The sequence below is a fragment of the Semicossyphus pulcher genome, unplaced genomic scaffold (genome assembly GCF_022749685.1).
Source record: "Semicossyphus pulcher isolate SPU_LCO1_2020_fin unplaced genomic scaffold, fSemPul1.0.p SCAF_18, whole genome shotgun sequence".
Lineage (NCBI taxonomy): Eukaryota > Metazoa > Chordata > Actinopteri > Labriformes > Labridae > Semicossyphus > Semicossyphus pulcher.
Window position 1 is genome coordinate 24,445,446 of NW_027211691.1, and position 23,123 is coordinate 24,468,568.

Here is a 23,123-nt window from a genome sequence, read left to right on the forward strand (position 1 = left end):
AAGATAATGTGCTCCGTTTGCAGTCGAGCGCTGAAAGAGAGAAATGTCTTCAGCTTTAGGAAGGAGAGTCTGAGAACGACTCCTGCTGCGCGCCTGCTCTTCATTCCTCGACTGACTTTCTTTAAAGTTTGAAATGAGCTCCAGCAGACTTCCTCACCTCTTCTTTCCTCGCGCTGTTTGCTGTTCTGTTCTTAGCTCACCTGTGTTTGTTTTGAGTTGCGATAGTGTCGAGATAACATGACCGAGTTTTATTGTGCGTGAAAAGACGTATCCTCTTTCCTTGAGCTTATCAAACCACTTGAGAGATAAAAAGAGAGGGCTCGACGTGGAGGATAAGCCGAGGAAATGACAGTGAGGAATGACGCTGCAGAAAAGGAAAAGGTGTCTGAGGAGGATGAAAGGCCGCAGGGCTTCAGCTGCAAATCTCACTTTTATTTCTCCTCTTGAAGGAGGTTTGAGGGGAGACGGGGCCAAATCTCCCCACTCATCACAGGATCAAACGTGGATTCTCCTCGCGTAGCTGCACGTGTCCTGTCACGTTTCACACTGTATACCTTCCTGTGTCAAAAACATCAGAAATGTGTCTTTAATTATACTTGTTCTCTTCCTTTTCCCTGTATTTGTGTGTGTCTGATGAAAGCCACCCACAGAGATCCAAGAGAAAGTGCTGAAGAAAAAGAACCCACAGTGGAAGAAGCATGGACTGAAGACGTGTCTGCTTGTCCGCCTGACTCGTTTAACTGAAAGGAAGTCATGTCAGCGATACACACCTGGGCCTGTTTCCTCCTCTGGATCGGCTTTGCCACGCAGGACAAAACCCCAGGTAAGGACACAAACGCCTCTTTGTCCAGCAGCCTCAACCGATCCCTGAGCAGGGAAACATTCACAGGGAAGAAAAGCCCGGAGGGTTTCCTTACAGTACCTGATTATCTGTTCATCCAACAGTTACAAGACTCTGGGATTTTTCTCTTCCTGCAACAGAGAAATGTCCTGTATTAGTCATGTGGCTTTTCCACACGTTTCCCTCCGAGTGCTGACGTCTGGGTGGAAATATTCTCCGACCACAGAAAGTGAGAAAGAGGAGAAGCAGCTGGACTCTAAGGACGAGTGTGTCTGGTCTGTTTTTAATGATGTCTGAGGGTGAAGGTAACATTTCACTCACACACGTGATTGCTAACAGCTGAAGAAGAAGAAGAAAACACCACATTCCTTTTTCCCGAGCCGAACAAAGTCCATTTGGTCCTTAACAGAAACAAACTGCGACTCACACTGGGTTTGGTGGAGGCGGCAGAACTTCAGGTGAGGTTAACGCCTGAGACACGCGCAGTGTTTCAGCTCTTCACATTGAGTTGGCCTTTGATAATGTCCCTCAGTAACCACATGTTTCACTTCTTTTCATTATAAAATTAAATTAAATTTAGACGACAAAGGAGTGGAAGAGCTGCCTGGTCTTGCTGTGTGGGGGTTTTTGGATCGCTAAGGAAATTAATCCATCCATCCCGAGGCGTTCCCGGGCCAGGTGGGATATATTATCCCTCCCGTGAGCTCTGGGTCCACTCTGGGGTCTCCTCCTTGTAAGATGCAAAGGGAGGCGTCCAGCAGGCATCCTCCTAAGCAGTTGCCTGAACCACCTCAGCTGTCTCCTTTCGATGCGAAAATAACAAAATGAACTGTAACAAAAATGTAAAATTCAATTGTCATTCAAAAAACAATCCAATGCAGACTGAAGAAGAAGAGCCAGAAGAGGCGACCAGCTTAGGTCTTCATCAGGACCGTTATCCATTTAAATTGAGTTTGGACAGAAATCTGAAAAAGATGCAGTTTGAGTTTAAAGAGAAAATATACTTTGTATTGGACCGAATATAAGACAAGACAAAAAGTGGGATCATCTTATATTCGGGGTCTAGACTTTAACAGTAGACGGCGCCTCTTATCTGTGAAGCGAGTGACCCCCTCATGACTGAAGCCAGCCGTCACTCACAGCTACAGAGCCAGGGGGATGAAAGACGGAGAGACACGGTGATCGTCCGAAACAAAGAGGCTCAAAAGTCGGCCGAGTTAACCAACAACTGAGGCGGAGTTATGACATCATTAAACAACTGTCAAGCAGACAGGAAACGCGGTGTCACAGAGGGTAATGTCCGAAGACAGCGAGCCCAGAAAGACCTTATTAAAAATGCTAACAGTTTTAGCTAACAGATGCTAACAGAGAATATCGCACCATAGTCCTCAAAGCGACCGCTTCGAGAGACTGACAGGAGAGTGTGTGAGTGTGACTGACAAACAGAAGGAAGGGCTGCCCGTTACCAGAGCTAAATACACTTTTCATTGCCACATAGGCAGAAGAGGAAGTTCTGCTTACACATTCTTAGTCACTATAAGTAAATACACATTAAAACCACTGTGGGGAATGATGCTTATCAGGTTTGTCTGTTGAAGACGTTTGTTAGCTCTAAGCGCTAAAGAAAGTGTTGACAGTTTTTGTTGCTGGATATAATTCAGGCTGTAAAGTTGTCAAGCTTTCACTAAAAGTATGAACTTTGTTTGTTTATCAGTTAAAAGTACTTAAGTGGATTGTATTAAGTGTTTATTTGATCACATAACTACGTGTGTGAAGTCGAGCACAAACGCTTCACCGCAAGACTTTCTGCAAGGGCACCACAGGCCACATCACCTGGCTGGGAAACCGGTCGGCTGCTTTGCTACATCGCCCAGGTGTGAGTCACAGGTCTGAGTCACTCCTCAGATTCTGCCAGGCTTTGATTTACAAGAGAAGAGAGGAGCAGCTGTGAGCATGAGCAGGCAGTGTCAGTCACAACACGGCCAGAGGCGGGGGAAGGTGCTGAAAGAAGCACGCAGGTGATAAAGCAACGATTAATTCCTCCAGTCATTCATGTGCTGCGAGGCCCAGTAACCGGCACAGTCTTGCAAACACGTCGATGTGAATATGCGGCAAACTCTCAACGACAATCCGACACATTTTGGCAGCAGACCAATGATGTAATACTAGTTTTGAATCCAGCTGTTTCCAACGGTCGTCCTGAGAGAACCGTTTGGAGAGAGAGGAGGAACGGAGGCTGAATTGAGCGAGTTAGGAAGTGACTTTTCAGGAGAGGTTGTCCAAGTGTGAAGATAAACATCAGAAGCCATTCAAACATTTCAAGGAATCAGAGTGTGTACAGCTGCCTCTATGGGATCAAAAGACATGTTGCCCACAGGCCAGCCGCTGTGTCCCAATCCCGGGGCTGCAGCCTTTGAAGGACGTATTTGAAGGCTGATTGCGTCACAGCGGCGCGTCGAAGGCTGTCCCAGTTCGAAGGCTCCTTTAGACAAATGTTTCCTCCTTTTCCCGGGCCACGAAGGATCCGTCGGGTGCATCCCCTGCGGCCCAACGTATCCCAAGATGCACTGCGCGCCAATTCAAACAAGATGGCGGACTCTTACGTGGCCGAGGAATACACTGTAAACCTTTTTGGTTTCAGGGCCCTTGAAAAAAATTATCTTTAAAATAAAGTTGGTTATGCTAGCTACTTAGCCCGCAAGCTACCTGTTGCTAGGCGACAGAAGCAGCGTTTGATGACGCAAAGGGTAAGGGCGGGGACAGATGGTGACACAAACCAGACCAGACGGTCCACAGAGGCTACGAATGGCGGTGCATTGGTAGACCGCCTCCTTCGAAGGCTCATCTCCGTATGGCGGCCATTTCCTCTGATGTCATCCTTAGGGTCTGCCTTTGAGCGCTTGTATGAAAGCATTGAGGATGTCAGGAATGGCCACATGCGGACAGAGGGTAATCCTACCAAAATCTCCAAACTTTTATATTTGGTGAAGGTTCAACAAGAAATCGTTAAAACGTTGGTTCTGAACCTTTCTGTCTGCAGGATCCGTCCCTACCTTGTGCACTGACAGCTGCACTCTGTTGAGGTGCGGTCAAAGGTGCTTATACATGCTTGAAAGATAAGCTCACAATGTTCTGAAATCTGCTCGGTTCCCAGATGAAACAGGTTTTCCTCCTGTCCATACTGGCCCTGATGAAATCCCTTTACAAGCTCCTCCAACAAAAGACCATTAGCTAAAGTTTTAAACATGTCTCAGATCAGAAACGAGATAGTGGAGTAACAATTGTCCCCAATTAATGAGTGACATCAATAAAAACAACAGTGACCGGCTGATGGAATTACTGAGCATTGAAGAGAGACCTTAAGCACCTCCAAGTGTGATGCAATGCTTCTCTGACTGGGGAGAGAGTTACTGCCTCAAGCGAAGGAGTTGTTGCGTCTCTGGTTGTTCTGAAATGGGTGGAGAATGGATCAGGTCGTGGTGAAGAGGAAGCTGACCCTGCACAGCACCTATATTCTCTGTTCCAACCCTTACCTGTGGTCAGAAGCCAGCCGAAGGAGGGTATCACGGACACAATTGGGACAAAGAGTGAGGTCAGGAAAACAGACAGCTCCCCATTCTGTATCACTGATGTTTTTCTTTACACAATATCCTCAATATCCAGATGATGAAGAGGTCATATGGTTTTATGTTTTGGCTACCACTGCAAACACAAACACTCAACACAAGATGAATCCACGTTGTAGGTCTGAGTTTGAATATCTGAAGCACTTCTGCCAAATGATCCGTCCTATGAGTTCTTATGGAGCTGTTTATATATTAGGGTTGGTCACAAAATGAAAGATTATAATCCACAAAATGTTCAACTTAATTAAGTCCATTTTTAAATATTTCTTTTCAGGTTATTGTCTTTTCTAGGCTGAGCTGTTATTAGTTTCTCCAACAACAAATATTATTAAAAGTTAAAGCCACAAACTTTCCCTTTCCGACATCATTATTTAAATTAAAGAGCAGCTGCAGTCGTGTTTTAAGACGTATACAATGCTCTGCTTGAAATAATACATTTTTGATGTGTTTTTTATGCAAAAAACGTTTAATTACCTTGTAAAAATTCTCCCAAGACATCTCCTCCATCTGCATAGGCCCCACCCACTATGCACATTTACAACCGCCCCCTCCGTCGCGAAAACAAAACACGTCTCTGCCATCGTTTAGTGGCAATTAGTAGTCGTAACGTTAACGTTGGTAGTCAGTAGTGAGTTTGCAAAGCTTACAATGACGGTTACAGCTTGCTCGTGCATTGCCGAAGTGGTTGCCGTAGGTTACACATGATGATACGCATAGCGTCAGCCCGTCCATTAGCGGGATTGGCTCCTTAGGTTTGTGACGTCACAAACCTGCCAATCTGAAAACGTGTTGGTCAGCCTGTCCTTGGTACACTGCAGTTTAAAGTCGAGCTGAAACGGCATTTCGAGAGTATCTAGCTTCCGTATTGTGACGTATTTCCGAGTGAAACAGGACGTGCAGGCGGGACATATCATTGGAGGGGTTTGATTTGATCGTTGAGAAGTGGGCGTAGACAGACGTTCTCCACAGCGCAGTAGCTAGCTAACTGACCGAGCGTTCTTGGTGCTCTGCGGCTAAATGTTGCAGATTGATTGGTTGAAATTGTTTGGTGCTGACTTACGTAAGCACGCGTGAAATTTAGTTTTACTGGAAGAAAAAATGATCGATTTTGATATAAGAATAAGAAGAAAGAGATTTTTCTGTATTTTTTTGGCCTATATTGTGAAATAGATGCACAATATTACCGGGGATGTGAGCTAAAAGGATTAAAATGACTTTTTCCTTTCACCTCGACTTTAAAAGCAGACAGGCCCAGACATGGAGATGATGCTGATGTTGTCCCTGATATGTCTTGTAGCACATGAAGAACACCACATGGAGATGTTTACAAGGTTGATTTCCACTGGAGGGGGTCCTTAAAGTTTCAGATGTCGACGATAAAAGCACGATGATGAACAGTTCAACTCAAGAAGTCTACAGTCTACTACTGCACGACTGACGCGTCTAACCCCGGAGCGACTCAGCTGACGCAGTCGACATTGAAGATGATCAGCAGCCAGACAGTTACAACAGTTCGATTATTAACTCCTCAGTGCAAAATGTAGATAAAGTCCATAACCGTGAAAAACAAACAAAAACTTCCAACTTTAGTGGCGGGAAACCTTTTGTCCTTCTGGAATCAAAAACCTTTTGCCCCTCCGGGATCACACACCTGACCTAGACAATGATTTTCCTGTCTCTTATACCTGAAGTGTAGCGTCACAGCGACACCCTCTGTAAATGCAATAAATTACACTCATGTTATCGCACAAGAACCCCTAATTTGGCTCTAACACACCGGCTCCTTCTCCTTCATGTCAAGCAGCCAAATGTTGCAATACACCTAATGATGTATAAGCGAACAAATGTATAACTCCGTCATCTAACTTTGACTTAGATGAGTAAATCTCGAGCTAACTAGTACTTCGTCCTGAGTTTTTACCGTCTCTTTGTCCTCCTTTAGATCGTTTTGTGTTACCAGCTGAGAGAAGTAAAACTTTAATAACAGGACTTTCTTCCTTGAGTTGTTCGTTAATATCTGAAGGTAAAGGAAATACCCGACTACACAAAGGTTTGCAGGTATCAGCAGAGGGATGTAGATATCTGATAAGCAGCATTTGTTTTGCACAGAAGAATTGAGCAGGTGGTTTTTAGTCCAGAACAGGAGGTTGGTCCTGCAAAACGCTGCCATACAGTATGAAGTCTGTCATGTGCACTGTACGTAAGTGTTAATGCATGCTGCACCAACAGCTGGTGTTGGTTGTGGAGGTAAACAGGGGGACACTTAGAGCCCTGTGTGAAAAGCGCAGCCCTACCATGAATGTAAACAGGGCCAGGCCATCCAGAGAAACTCTCAGTGTGATCTAACCTCATCTCTCCATGTCATGTTTCAGACGTCACTGTGACGTGCGTCATCTCGGAGGAGTGCTTGCTCCCCTGCAGCTTCCAGCCGTCGACCGGGGAGACCATCGAGTGGTTCAGACAGAACGTGGTGGTGTACAAGTTCGAGCGGGACAATGCGGACGACGACGACGACGACGACGACGACGAGGATGGCAGCAAAGAACACTTTCAGAACGAGCAGCTCGCAGGCCGCGCCTTCATTTTCCCACACCTGATATCCGACGGGAACGCAACGCTCATACTCACGAGGAGTAACCCCAAGGACAGGGGAACTTACAGGTGTCACGTGCACACCTCGACGGGCGAACACAAGGCAAAGGTCATTGTGAAGGTGGAAGGTGAGTTTAAGAAATAATCTAAAGAGCAGAATGAGCTGTTTTTGGGATGCATAATGAGACCTTTAACGTTTACATCATTTTAACTATTTCAAGAATGTTTGTGCTCACATACCGCTGTGTTAACAGGCCTCTTACCTTATCTATATGAGAATGACATGACTCAGTGCTGGACTATATCAGGCGCTGGCATTTAGAGTCTATCACAAGGGGCTGCTGGGAAACATTTCAGCATGCTGAGTGTCTTTGTCTGTGTGTGTGTGTGTGTGTGTGTGTGTGTGTAGCGCCCATCCGAGCTCTGTCTCTGGAGCTGACGAGGCTGAGTGGCTACGAGGAGATGAAGTGCACGGCCCGTAATGTCTTCCCAGCTCCTCGAGTAACCTGGGCGACTGAGCCGCCCACTTTCGAGGACCTCCGACCGGTGACACGCATTCAGTCTGACAAAGAGGGGCTGTACATGGTGGACAGCCGCCTCAGGAGGTTGGAGGGACAACCTGACCTCATTTACATCTGTAGAGTCACGACTTCTTACAGTGGTCCGACCTGGACAGCCTCGCTTAGAGAACGAGGTATGGAGGACTCCGTGCTCTTTTGAGTGTTCTTACACATTCAGTTTCTCTCTATAAATGATGAAGTCCTTTTCAAACAACTGTATCATTATTTTAACGAAGGTTTGTTTATGAATCAAACAGCAATTTAAACAGCAAACAATTTAGTGACTTCTTTTCTCTCTGCTAGAAATAAGAGGAAGTCAAGGCAGAGACCTGACCATCCCCTGCTTTGCCCCTCCTTACCTGAACAACCCCTTTCTCCACTGGAGCTTCTCCAACGGCGAGGACCCCTCCCACATCCTCACCTACGACAGCCACTCAGGGGACAGCGTCTCCTCGCCGCCCTGGGACGACCACGTGCAGCTGGACGGCTTCATGGTCCCGTTTGGAGACGGCTCTCTTCGGCTGATGGACCCCAAGCACTCGGAGCACACGGGCAGCTACACTTGTGTGTTCTCCGTGCCGCACAGCACTCACACGGAACGCACGGATGTCACTATCGAAGCTCTTGACGGTGAGGTCACAAACACACACTTATAAGGCCTGTGATGGTTTCATGAGATATTAAAGCAGCTTTAGTCGTCTATTGTTTTCTTATTGTAAACACATTCCATGAAAAGCTCCAAACCAACAACGTGTTTGCCTGACTTCCCGACCCTGACTGTCTTGTTCCCAACCCACTGGTTCCACAGATATATGGTTCAGTTAAAGGTGGGGCTTAGTAATTTAACTTTGCACAGTAAGAGATCCTGGTCAGGCTGTCCTTCACATATCTCAAGAACTGTTCATCCAGTCATCTTCATACTTGGTGGATTCTATTCTTTAATCAGCACTTACAACAGAGAATATTAATGTTTTCACGCTGAACTTAAACAACTTAAATTGTGCATCGGTTAACTTTCTTTTCGTATCTTTTTGTTACCTGTGTGCAGTCGATGGAAGAAGTGCAGACAAGGCTTCTCATTGGTGGATTGTCGGTCTGGTCATCGCACTGCTGGTCCTCGGTCTGGCGGGCATGCTGGCCTACATGAAGCTGAAAGGTAAAGATGGATTCAAGGAGATGTGGACACTCAGTGATGAAAAGAAGACAACTTGACTGGACTGAAACAACATATACACGTCATACGAGAGGGCTGTAGACCACTTAGTCAGAATTCTCTGGTTTGGTCTTAAATTGTTTGCCTTTATCATTTATGGATCAAACATCACTGTGATAGGCTGCTGTGCAGTCGACAGAACATTTGATGGCACATTTTAACAGATTCTGTAAATTACATAACATTAGAGCAGAAATGTAATCACCCTTAAAACAACATTTAATTCAAGAAAAGAGGACGAAACAAACTCCTGCACACTGTCTAACTTTCAATGTTTCGGTGTTCGACCTTCATCAGGCAAACTGCACGTTTGCAGCCAATCAACATGTCGAATCTCAACAACTAAACTAATACTCAAATTTAAAAAATACCCAACATCATCCTCCTGACCACAGACTGTATAAAAAGATGACAGCTCCCTCAAAGAGAAGCTAAACCCTCTCTGTCGCCCCCTGCTGGCTGGCTGCAGTATAGCTCATAAAGCCCACCTCCTCCATGTTAGCAGATGGGACATGAGTCAAACTATAAAATCAAATACATTTTTCTCAAACATGGTTTCTGTCATTATAGTTAGTTCTTATCATGCTGATTTACGTCCAGGTGGCCAAAGTATCAAAAGTATTTTCTGCGAGTTAGACAGCGTCCAGGAGTTCATCTGCATTTTTGATGGATTTGTCCTCTCCTGCCGGCCATGACGCAGTTTTTCCTCCACTAAAGAAAAAGGAAACATACAGATATATACACAGATAAAGAGATAAAAAAGATAAAGACCGTACATTCAACATAATTACACAGATATTATGAGCAAAATGTACTTTAGGTATCAAAAGTAAAAATGCTGGTTTGTGCAGCAAAAGAATATAAATTACATTATTGATCTATAGATGTTCACAAGCTGCATTTAAATATAGCACAACAAGTAGCACGCACATGTAAAGATCAAGTGTAGTATGAATACTGCAAAACTGAAGACTATTTAATTACATTATAACTCTCTATAACTGCATATTTATACTAAAGAAATAAACTGAAACTTAAAAGTTACAAATAAAAATAAACAATAATAAATAATATAAACAGGAAGTGTGAAGTGTTTGTTTTATGTGGATCAAAACTTAAATTAGATGTTTAACGGTATCTAATATCTTCTGATATCAAATCCAGGATCCTAAGAAAGGTGTGAGTAAAGCGTCAAATGTGTGTTTCTGGATGAACTAGGAGTGATCTGTTCTGTTTACAGAAGATGATTTATTGAGAATAAAACAAATATCATTCATTACGTGTCCATGTGAGAATAATGCATCAGCAGGCTTTATAACACACCCTTCACTGTGCTTTTAAAACAAGTATTCATAATAGTGGAAAAGAAATTAAATATATTATACACACAAATGATCCAGGCTAATTAATGACACCTTTCAAAACACACCCACACCCGTCACACCAGTTACAAAAAATTGGATCCGGGTTATGCCAGATGCATTGTTGGAAATGTAGGCGCGACAACTTTGGCGAGGTCAGATGAACAATGTTAAGACAAATCAAGAAGGTAACTGAACACCTGAGTGTGAAAGAGTTTTCTTTGGATCAGGTTCAGTTCATACAGGTGCTTTAATAGTGATTTATGGCTCCTGCTGTTCTCACACACTTTATTTTTTCTCTCCTCTGTTCACAGGAAACAACACGAACGCCAGAAACGACCCTGAGGAGGTGACAGAGCTGCATTCAGTTAAAGGTCAATATGACAACATAAAATATATCACCCGCGCTACCTAAATTAAACACTAGATGGAGCTACAGATTAAGTCTTTGCTGTGTCCTTGAGAAGTTTCCTCTACTCTTAATTTAACTGCTCATCTTCACCACTCATAAATAATATTTAGTTTACTGATGTTATAAAGTACACAGATATAATAGACACATATTTTATTTGAATGCATTAAAAAACAAACTGCAGCCTCCAAAAAGCTTTTATTAAATTATTATTTAAAACACGTCTAGAAAATTATTTATTTTATTAATTATTTCCTTCATCTTCTTACCCAGAATCGTTTCTTCTCATTCATACAGACCCGACAGGAGACCCGAACGAGAGCAGCCCTTTCACTGCCGGCGGCACCAACGGACAAACGGGAACACAGACCGGCGCTGAGAACAAACATCCTGCAAACACCTAAAACTAATAAAATACTTATAAAACAAACACGCACACGGCTACACAATGAAAAGGAACTAACAGCTTCTTAGCATCAGGACGTTTCTTGAAGAGCATTTTTCTTTTAATTTATTATAGGGTACACTTTAAAATGACTACTTTTGCCTAGGAATATGCACTCTAAAAACTACACGCTTCAAGTGTCTTCATTAAGTCAGCGCTGAGAGTGCAGCCAAGAATCTGCTGTCATTTAAGGAGCTCTTTTAGGGACATGTTAAGGAACCCTAATGAATCCTCCTGCTGAATCTACAAGCCTGTTTCCACCTCTGGAGGGACCAAGGAACCATGTCAGCCGTGAACATGTCCTTTGTGTTGTTCCTGGTCCGAAACTGTGGCTGGCCCAGGAATTATTGGGGCTGAGTTTGCAGTGGTCCAAGTGATTCGCTTAAAGATCAAAAACAAACCTTGTGGAAGTAAACTGTGCACGGCCCAGTCTCACCAGAAAGCAGTCATTATACTGCTCCATTTGTGAAATATGGTCCGACTTTAATTATGTAGTAGCTACAGTATTAGTAGACACAGGGTGAATCGCTGTAGCTGCTGAGCTAACGCTATCATGCTAGCTAGCTAAACCAGCGTTATTCAGTCATAACAATTCCTCCTCTATTTTCTCATTACCGTTTTGTTTACATTCTGTTTGCTATTTTACACTTTTTCATTTAATAAACAGTTACTAGAAAGGAAAAGGACAGCTAGCCGAACAACACGGCTAGCTAACAGTAATTTTGACGAGTCATTACCTTGTTAGCTTGGCTCTCTCGCAAAAGATACAGTAAGTTCACACAGTTCAGTCAAATCTTTTTTTTTTTTTTGCTCCTGTCTCACAAGTGTTTCTAAACTATTGCTATGTTGATAAACAGTTTATATTCCAACAGAGGGCTAAATAAGTGTGAATGATACAACACAGATTATAGGCTATGCTAGCTTCTTTCACTTTGGACTCTCTCAGTCGCTATAAAGGTCCATACTGTCAAGATGGTTTGCCATGATCCAAAACATGTAAACAGCATCTGAAAGACAAACTTTTACGCAAAGTAAAATGTAAATTGACTTCCCTCTTGTGATTCTACTGCTAATCATGGTTTAAATATTGGTGTGACAGGCCTTTATCGACACAGTAAGCAAGCACCGGGTGCCACTGGGACAAAGGGAGGAAGTTTCTTGCTTTAAGTTTTGTGTGGACTCCAGGGATCATTTGCAAAGTTAAGGAGACTGAGACGTGTGAATTTTTTGATGTTTTAAAGATTTTGTCTTTTTTTACTGTGGTACGAGTCAATATTTCCTGGGACTAGTGAGGACCTTCGTCAGTCAGAGTCTGCTCTTGGACATTTGTCGGCAAATCAAACACTGACTTCCTGTTCTACCTACATAGTCGTGCTTCACTGTACTTGAAGGACACGACAAGAGGTCAAGCTCCAGCCGGCAATACAAAGACGGAGTGAGACTGTGAATCCAACTCTTTTTTATGTGGCGAGATTAACATTTAACTTGCTGTCATAAAAGAACAAAGACTCTTGTTAATGTATTATCAACAACAGATTAAAACAGTTTCTGTTTCTCTGTCACAAATGTGTCATAAATAATATAATGTTATTAAAAAGACTAATCACTGAAAGTGTGTGTCTGCTTTTGATCTTCCGCACAGTCTTGGCTCAAGGTCCTCCACTTACTAGCTTTTTTGGACATTTTGACAATCTCACAGACTTTTATCAGCAGATGAAGGTTGCTGAGATTTTGCTGAAATTTTCACACACACACCGGCAACAGATGTGAGACAAATGAAAGAAGCTGAATGCTCACATGAAAGCTTTTAAATCAACTTTAAGTTTCCTAATCAAATATGAACTGTTAATGTCAGGAATGCAGATGTTTTCTGCAAAATATTTAATGTTTGGTATTAATCATAATTTTCTCTTTTCAACATATCCCATGAAAATATTTCCCAGTGGTGGGATGTAACTACTAAATCAATCAACTACCGTCCTTTAGTAAAGTTTATTAAGCAGTATTAAGTAGTGTTAACCCATTAGCTACTGTTAGACAACAGCTAATGTAAGCATTCAACAAATTCTTAGCTACTGTTTGATAGCAAAACACAATACAATTCCCTAGCTAACAGTAAAGTAAGCTAGGAATGGGTTGAATGCTAATTGTAAGCTACAGCAGTTGTTGTCTAATGGTAGCATTGAATCACTTCCTAGCTGACTAAACAGTCTGATAGTGTTTAACTGAATGAAAGCTAGGGATTTCATTAATGCTAATATTAGCTGTTGGCTAACGGTAGGTTAAAAATATGTTTTACTGTCAATTATGACCCACACGGTAAAGTAAGTAATAGATTATTTTTCTGTCCCTTTTATGCCTTCATACCAGGACAGTGGACAGAGTCAGAAACGGGAAGAGAGAGTGGGGGACGACACGGCAAAGGGCCAAGGGTGGGAGTTGAGCCGGGGGCTTCCACATCGAGGCAGCCTCCGCCCACGGGCCGCGGACTCAACCGCTGAGCCAAACCAGCGCCCCTACATGAATGCTATTTGTTAGATCCTCTTACACACAATAATACGACATTTTAACAGCATCTTAGCTTCCCACTCACCGTAAAATCCGGAATATAAGTCGAACCGCAATATAAGACGCAGGCTGTTCTTGGGGGTGTCCCAGAGGGAAAATTGTTTTCTATAACTATTTATAAATAAAAATGTGTATACAAGTTATGTCAACACTATTTCAATTTATTTAAAACACATTCAAAAACACACACAAATTACAGGCCAGCATCTGTTTTAGCCACGTCGAGTTTGCAATCCTGCTAGCTAATGGTGCTGTAGCTAGCGGTAGCTGAAATGGCGATTGTGATGGTGCTTGTACGTGATGAAGCCTCAAAACAGCGAGGAAAACACAAAACAGCACTGCGGCATGCTGTAAACAGGAGACGTTGGAGCGGCTTGGACAGGAAACAGTTTAATGATCAAGATGTGGAGTCACCCAAGAGTCACCACTTAACATAGTGTAACGTAGTTACACTAACTCTTAGTTTGTTTTTTCTTATTTGGTTCATGTCTTATCACTAACTCTCCTGTCATTTCAGATCCTGCCTTTCTTCCCTGTCATGCAATCATCTCATTTCCCTCACCTGGTTTTCCCCGCCTATATCCTCACCTGCAGTCCATTTGGTCATTAGTCCCTCAGTATATATTCTAGTCATTTTCACTTGATCCCTGCCAGATTGTCTTGTGTGTATTTTTGCCAAGCTTTCCAGTATTTTCTATTCTGCCTTCTAGTGCTGACCCTGTTTTGCCTTATTGGACTTCGGATACCTGCCTGCCCCTTGTCGGATTTGTTTGCCTGATTGACTGATCTCCCGGTTTTGACTCTGTCGGTTTTTTGGACTGAATAAACGGATCTTCCCTTTCAACTTGCCTGCCTGATTGTCGTGCTTTTGGGTTCTCCTTTTCCAGCACCAGTGACCGTGACACATAGCACCATCGTCTGGGTAAAACACTAACATAATAAAATACTTCTCTCAGTATTTTATACTGATACAGGACGCAGCCCTTTTGAGATGAAAAAAAAGTATTAAAAGTGCGTCTTATACATCGAATGTTACGGTATAGCGTAGTGACAGAAGAATATGGTTCAGGTGAGTTTTACTGACATCAGTGTGGATACAAAGTTCACAACACAGCTGTAGAATTTCTCTGACTCAAGTTTCTGTCCAGTGCATTTAGTGGAACAGGAAAAGGGTGTGACAGGGCTACAGTAATTCCAGATAATAAAGAAAGACAATGAAAGGTCTGACACAAGCTTCATTCACAGACAATGACTCTGATTCTACACAGCCCAATCAGAAGGGTGGGGACTATCAAAGCTGTGAAGTGGGTTCAGCTACATTAAATGTGCGTAATTTACACACACACACACACACACACACACACACACACACACACACACACACACAGAGACACACACACACACACACACACACACACACACACACACACACAGAGACACACACACACACACACACACACACAGAGAGACACACACACACACACACACACACACACACACAGAGACGCGCCCCTGGCTATTCATAATCTAAAGTTAGCAGGAGTCGGGTCACATTCTTTTACTGCCCTGTCGTCAGACAAGTTCTGCTCTGGTGTTACTTCACTGGATCTACAGACTTTTATTTTTAGTCCACTACAGTGTCGACACAGGAATATTAAAAAGAAGGATGGCTCTGGTCAAGCGCACCATTATTTGTGTTTTTTTTCTGACTTTTTCATGGACTTTAAACAGAGCAGGTGAGTGACCTTAAACTTGGAACAATGTTGTTTAAGTCAGAGAAAGCAAGAGTACCAGGAAACAAGATCATTTAAGATTTTATCAGGCAAACTAAAACACATATTCTCACTTTTATAACACACTTTCAGATCGCTCTTTAATAGTTAATGGACTTCAGTTCAGTTTGTAGCACTTAAAGTTTTGATAACCAAAATAACTGAAACGTTTCTGTTTAATGTCACCGGTTTACATGTTTAAAAAAAGACCTTCTGGACTGTATTGTGTGAAGCAGGAAATCTTTTAAATCTCAGCACAGGGCTCTCAGGTCTATTCAGGTGACAGGGATTGCTTATTACCCAATTCAGAGTTTGAACTTTGACAAAGTCCAGAAGTATTTCAAGTTGGCGTCAACACATTTATCAATAATCAACGCAGGGACACAGTGAAGTGAATGAGTACTGACGCAGAGAGTGTAAGAGCTCTGGGTTATGAAGTTGGAAGCTTACAGAACAAGCTTGTTTGAATTCCACTAACAGATACACACGCTGATACAATGACTGCTTTCATTTCTGCTCAAATATTATTTCCTTGTTACAGAAAAACACAATCCGCGAGTTACTAAATATTTGTCTTTGTTTATTTCTGATCTCACTCTCTTCTCATGTTATAGGATGTAAAGTAAACAAAGCAATGAAACATGTGATGTAGCTCCTGTTTCAGCTAAAGTACTGTTAAAGCTGCTGTGCGCTACCTGTCAAGAACTAAACTACAGACAAACACAGTTAGCAACGAGCTTGTAAACATAGTGTAGCATTTAACAGCTGAAAGAGCCAGTTCGCCAATTTTCTACCTCAGTCCTCTCATGCTATGATGAGGAGCTAATGCCATTATGGAAAAAATGCTATTTGGCTCTGTGCCTTTGGAGGACGCTATCCGCTTCTCCAACGGGCCCTGAAAAAACCTCCGCAAAACGCGTCATCTGGCGGAGGCCAGGGAGCTCGCTAAACTACACTTCCTCCATCTAGGACGCCCGCCTATGATGTCATCAAATCTTCAGGTTTGAAATGTCGACTGCAGACCTGAAGATGTTTTAGACGATCCACCGGTATATTCTCGTCGTATTCTGTCCCGCTCTGAGCCGTTGCCTGCAGAGAACCGTCGTATTTCACTCCAGCGCCTCTCGCTGGGCCGTTCCTTTCAGATGGAGGGGCGCAATGCGGGGGGGGTGCTAATAGAGTATTTATAGGTAACATGTTGTGTTCACTTCTTACACTGCCTCCACAGGACCAAAACCAAAGAATGGACAACAAATGAATCCTTAATCCTGTGAGCAATGTAAAACTAGACTAGTACTGTTATTGCTATAAATTTGTTATTAGTAGTTTTTCTGTATTTATGCAGCCGATACATGTCAATAAAAGCATATTAGCATCAATGTTATTATATGTTTGAGCCACGTTTATTCATCCATTTATTGCTGTTTTGTTATGCGGATGACCCAGCTAGCAGGGAACGTTCCCGTAACATCGGCTAACATCACCTACAAGTTCTAATTACTTTTGAAGAAAACGTTTCAATCTAATATTCAAAGAACGTTTTATGGATGTTTATCATTTCAAATAAAGTTCTCATAACGTTAAAACTTAAACTAAAACGTTTTAACGTCAACTCTCTGAAGGTATGTTCAGGATGTAATCGAGGCCAGGGACATCAGAACGCCTTTTATAAAACATTTGCTCAGTGTGACCTATTTATGAAACACTGCAGTCTTTCGCTTTGAGTCAGATTATCAGCAGGAAACTTGTTTCTCCGGTTTGACCAGGAAGTTGACACAAATTTTTTTCATCTCATGCTTCACCATATGGATTCTATTTTTTTATGAGATCAAAAACGTGAACAAACGTTTGCCTGAACTAAACCCTGATGCATGTTTCTTTATCTGATGTTTTTCAGAAGTCTGTATTTTGAAGGACAGCTGCATTTTTCCGTGCAGTTTTAAACAAGGTGATGATGTAGTGATCCACTGGAAAAAGCTGCCAGCAAACACTGGTGTCCACTCCTACTACTACAACCAGAACCGGTTGGAACACCAGGACCAGCACTTCAGAGGCAGGACGTGGCTCTTCCAAAACCAGATCTCCGAAGGAAACGCCTCGCTCCGGCTGACAGGGGTGACGCTTCAAGACCGGGGCAGATACAAGTGCTACACCAGCACCATCTCTGGAAACAAGGAGTCATTCATCGACATAAACGTGGAAGGTATGAAATTCATACAGTTACAAGAATAACTTTTTACTTCTGTTTTATTTATATTTACAGTGCATGTAAAATAAATGTGAAATAACGAATCACTCTTTCCAGAACTTCAGATTTATGAGACACTACACTACATTAACCACAATGCAACTCAACTGTTGACAGCTCCGTCACAGATTCAAGGCTGTAATGCCTGTAGTGGCTATAATGTAGCCTCAAGCAGGGATGAGGAGATGACTCCACACCAACACCCTTCATTCATTGTTAAAGGACTCTTTCGGCTCCAACCGACGCTGACTCACTCACTGATCACTTGAGGACATTAATCAGACCTCACACATCTCCCTGTGGAGAAAAGAATTGCTTAACACAACATGTGTTGTAGAAATGTAACTTTAATACTATAACAAGAACCTTGACTTGGTTATCAAATAGCTGATAATGTGTCCCCTATGCTAGATAAACCTCGGTCCTGATCGCCAGCTCAGACATGTTAAAGTGAAAGAACAATACCTATCCACACCTGGCTTCTCTGATAACACTCGAATGGTTGTAGCACCACTCCACAAGCTGCAGGACTGGTTCCTTAAATATGTGAAGTATGCATCCATGCCTGTGTGAATCTGCGTTCTTGACATTGTTATGGGTTCACAGCAGTTTGAAACTGCTCGGCCATGACTTCTTACTTTTCCCCAGTATGTCCTGTGGCATATAAAAACTGCACATCGACGTGTAAACGTTTTATACTGGATAAAGTCTTTAAGGGAATCAATCACGCTTCAGAGACAGTAGTGTTTGTTCAGCGACCTGTAGGTGTCACTAAATCCTACACACTAAAAGGCTCACAACAATGTGTTGTCAAATTGGTGAATATGTAGCCGACATGTTGCAGTGTAATAAGCTCTCTCTGCTACAGCTCAAAAAAACTTTCCACTCCCAGTCACAGGAAACCGATGAATCATTGGAGCCTGGCTGTGAGCAAGGTCATCTAGTAGATAACGATGGCATGCACAGCAAACCTTGTCTCAAGGTTTGTGGAAAAAACTAACTGTGCTGATTGCAAAAAATATATACACTATATTGCAAAAAGTATTCACTCACCCATCCAGATAATTGAATTCAGGTGTTCCAATCACTTTCATGGCCACAGGTGTATAAAATCAAGCACCTAGGTATGCAGACTGCTTCTACAAACATTTGTGAAAGAATGGGTCGCTCTCAGGAGCTCAGGGAATTTCAGCGTGGTACTGTGATAGGATGCCACCTGTGCAACAAGTCCAGTTGTGACATTTCCTTGCTGCTAAATATTCCACAGTCAACTGTCAGTGGTATTATAACAAAGTGGAAGCGATTGGGAACGACAGCAACTCATCAGAGCGGGGTCAGCGGATGCTGAGGCGCATATGTTCAGATAGATAGATAGACAGATAGATGGACGGACGCTGATGGATGATGGATGGATGAACAGATAGATATATAGATAGATAGTCATCACCAGGTCTTCAACATCACAACTTCTTTAACATGTTTCTATAAAGAAAATCTTCCTATTTTTGCAGCTCCGCCCCATAAGGTCACCATTGAGCAGGTAGGAAACAGGATCACCTGCAGCTCAGAGGGGATCTACCCTGAGCCTGAGCTCACCTGGTCCACCAGCCCTCCATCCACTCTGACCGGGCTGGCCGAACCCACAGTCCAGCCGACTGAGCAGCAGCTCTACAGCATCAGTAGTTCTCTGACAGCTAAAGACGATGCTCTGGAGTACAGCTGCACCGTCAGCGCTGGCAGCAACAAGAGGACAGCCACTTTGTTTAACCAAAGTAAGTGTCTCTAAGAAACCTGCAGTCACTGTGCCTGCCTAAACAGCGTGCCACTACCATCTACATGAAAATGTTTTTAAACATGGATCTGAATGTGAAACAAAACTTATTGTATCACTGTGTGTGTTTGTGTCTTTTATCTTTTTAGCTTCTATCATTGCTTTAGACGCTAAAACAACAATCCCCTGCACTTCCTCAAACATTCCCCCAAAAAGCTTCGTCTGGACATTCAACCATAGTCAAAACATCCTGATACAGACCAAAGCCAGCGTCTCTGAGGGGTGGAGGAAGTATGTGAAGGACGTGTCTGAGTCGGGCGGCCTCATTTTACAAGACTTAACTCCAGAGCAGGAGGGAGTATACACGTGTGAGCTCAGCACGGCTGAGGAGACATACGTATCGAACACCGTACTGAGCATAGAGAAAAGTCAAGGTAAAGTAGGAAGAGCTAACACCTGTACATCAAATGTAACACAACAGCATCAGTCCTGTGTGATGATTAGGCTCAAATAGCTAAATAAAAGTATGCTGCATCCTGCCAAATGTAACTGGATGTAGAAGGAAATCGCAGTGTTTTTGTTTTACTGTAGGTGGCGCTCTTTTTATCTGGTGACAATCACCTGTTTAGCTAAACTGTAGTTTAAAACAAATCATTGCACTTGTGGAAGTGTGATTGGCAGGAAGGAGAGGTAACTGAAGCTTTTTTTCTGTTTCAGGCACTTCTTCTGCTGCAGGCATTACGGCTGGGGTGCTTATAACCTGTTTCCTTTTAATAATTGTGGCCGTAGTCTTCTGGTTATTTGAAAAACAAAAAATTAACAAATGTTGTGAGGTAAATAACAATTACACTAATACTGCCTCCATCTTAAAATGTTTTTTCTGTGTTGTTTGTACTAACGATGATGTCTCTGTACTCAGAAAAAAACAATTAATAAAAATGGCATAGAACTACAAGACACTCAACGTCCTTTAAAGTAAGTAGACAGTAAAAAAAACACCAACATCCAAACAACACACAGCTTTCAGGACACAAATATCAAACAACAATAATGCAGCAGCATGGGACAGGAGTCAGGTGGCTGATATACAAGACACAGCACCTACCCTAAAATTTACTGCTGTCTCAGTTAAAAACATGTCCTTCATTAGAAGTCGTCAGGAAAAGGTTTTTAAAGCATGTTTTTTAGTGGTTATCTCTTGGGGGAGGTTTCTGTTTCTCCATTAAGCTGTCAGGTAGTTGTAGCAGAAGCAAAGGATAACGTATGGTATGTAAAATGATAATGATTTAATAATGTTGAGGATAAAATGAAAAAGAAACATTCAAATAAATGCTTTCATGTTTGCTGTGATAGATAATGAAGAAAAGTGTATGTGAGGCCGGTAGTTTGAGCTTGATTTGAGCTTCAGGAGTAAATTCTGTTCACTTCTGTTCGCAGGGGAAAAGGAGGAAGCAAGTGAAAGGATTAATCAGGGTTAGGGAGCCTATGGTGGGCCGTCCATCGCCGAAAGGACCTCCATGGGGCACATGAGCATCTGAACTGGACAGCAGGTTGCATTACGGGAAGAAGGCATATCGGCGGAGACAGTGTGATGCTTTGACCAATGTTCTGCCGGGAAACCTTGGGTCCTACCATTCATGTGGATGTTACTGTGATGCGGACTACCATTAGCTATTCCTCCCGCCCCCCTCTTTCAGCAGGATAATGCGCCCTGCCACACTGCAAACATGGTTCAGGAATGTTTTGAGGAACAAAACAACGAGTTCAAGTCATGACTTGGCCTCCAGATTCCCCAGATCTCTGTGGGATGTGTTGGACATACAAGTCCGATCCATGGAGGCCCCACCTCGCAACTTACAGGACTTAAAGGTTCTGCTGCTCACGTCTCGGTGCCGGATACCTCAGCAGAAACTTCAGAGGTCGAGTGGAGTCCATGCCTCGACGGGTGAGAGCTGCTTTGGTGACAAAGGGGAGCTACACAATATTAGGCAGGTGGTCATAATATTATCGCTGATCGGTGTATAACAATATTTGTTATCACAAACCAAGTTAAAAAAAACAATGATATCTTATTGTATTTTACTGTAAGTATTGTTATAAGATTGTATCACAGTGCCTCTGGTGTGTTCAGGGCCTCTGCGGTGTGTATCTGGCTACAATGCAGGGTCCGGGTTTCTGCTGTACCTGTGGTATAATCAATGCAGAAGCTAAATACGGCTTTAATGAGTGTATTGGTGGTAAAATGAAGCTTCAAGTTTTATCACTGTAAATCTGATTTAGGGATACAACATGACTTCACTGTTATTTAAGTCTGATTGTGTCAGTGTCCCTTTGGTTGAATGTTTAGTATTGAAACAAAAAACATAAATCTCTATAATCCCAGTGTTTCTGGGGAAATGACTCGAAGACTATGAATGAACTTTAGTAGATGTTTAAATTATGCTGGAAAAACTATGAACTTTGAAAAACTATTTTGTGGCTTTTTTATGAACATTGTTCCCGTGCATATTTTCTTTCTTTTTAACTTTAACGAAGTCTGCAAAGTCTCCACCTGCCTGTATTCTTAACGTGAAACCTTTAAAAGGTATTTCACAGAAGTAGGTACCAGAGAATCTACAAAAATGTTAAGTGTTGCTGCTGGTTTCTGGACTTGCAGACCTCTGCAGGAGTGGTTTTGGTTTCACGTTTACAGGGCCACACGAAGGTGAGAACTTCAGCCACGGGAGGTGAAAGCTGAACAAACAGCACTGATAGAGCGGCTTCAGACTCCCTCACAGGCACAACACTGTTTAAATAATTAAATTAAAGCACAGATCTGCTCTGTAATCTTGTAAGAATGAAATCAATTTAATATGTAATTTTTATATTTTGTTGTAAAATATTTATATTTTTTTTAGATCTGGATTTGCCTCTTTGTATTTATAATAAATATTTTTTTAGGTTGACTTTCGATTTGTTATTTTTTCCACAAGGGCATGACAAGGTTTGGTATTTATCTGAAAGGAAACTGAACAGACAATGTAATCAAAACAGGCACAATGGGGTCAAACAAAATGTGTGTGTTGCATAAAAAAGGCCACACTGTGGGAAAGTACCGGTTATCCAAAAGAAGTTGAGTTAGCGCTGGGAGAGTTGGACTAAAAGTTCAACTTGTTTCAAACCGCTTCAGAAAGTGTTTTTGGGCTGCTGCTGTCTTGTGCAACTTTCAGCACCTCAGAAGAGTCCATAAAAAAGATGAAGTCGGTACGCTGCTCCTTTTAGTGCTCACAGACTTTAGATAAACTTCCAGCGTTCAGTGATTTGATAAACTGCCCGGGTAACTGATGAGAATTATTTGAATATTGTTTTTAGAACTTCTCCTATAAAAGGAACTACAGGAGAACTAAAATTAAAACAGTTTTATTTATCCTAAACCCTCACAGGTGAAATTAATTGATAAAATCAATTTATCGCCCAGTAAAGTGTACTTTAAAGCGTCTGCTCCACACCTTTACCTGTACAGAAGTCTTTTCATGTGTACTCAGAAACAGTGCTTGTACTTCAGTTGTATTTAATAACATAAAATGTTTACACATGTAGATTAAAGGTTATGTTAGCTCATTTCACAACCTGTTAGCAACCCTTACAGCAAGGACGTTCGTTTCCAATAAATGAACCTGTTTCACTTTCAATAGTTGCCAGCTGCAGTCAGAGAGTCTGACACCTTACTGTGAT

The 23,123-nt window shown here is 42.4% G+C and overlaps 1 protein-coding gene across 1 annotated transcript; it reads left to right on the plus strand.

Moving 5' to 3' along the window:
• The first annotated feature begins 753 nt into the window (after window positions 1–753).
• Window positions 754–11,199, plus strand: hhla2b.1 (HERV-H LTR-associating 2b, tandem duplicate 1). Its single transcript, XM_069667778.1, has 7 exons — window positions 754–823; window positions 6,840–7,187; window positions 7,469–7,753; window positions 7,923–8,249; window positions 8,668–8,775; window positions 10,508–10,567; window positions 10,903–11,199. Exons 1-7 carry the CDS (start codon window positions 754–756, stop codon window positions 11,007–11,009), a joined length of 1,305 nt encoding a protein of 434 aa, XP_069523879.1. The 3' UTR covers window positions 11,010–11,199.
• Window positions 11,200–23,123: the final 11,924 nt, after the last annotated feature.

Coding starts and splice junctions, on each gene's coding strand:
- hhla2b.1 (XM_069667778.1), top strand. CDS start 754: ATGTCAGCGATACACACCTGGGCCTGTTTCCTCCTCTGGATCGGCTTT. Junction 824..6,839: donor CACGCAGGACAAAACCCCAG/GTAAGGACACAA, acceptor GTCATGTTTCAG/ACGTCACTGTGACGTGCGTC. Junction 7,754..7,922: donor AGCCTCGCTTAGAGAACGAG/GTATGGAGGACT, acceptor TCTCTCTGCTAG/AAATAAGAGGAAGTCAAGGC.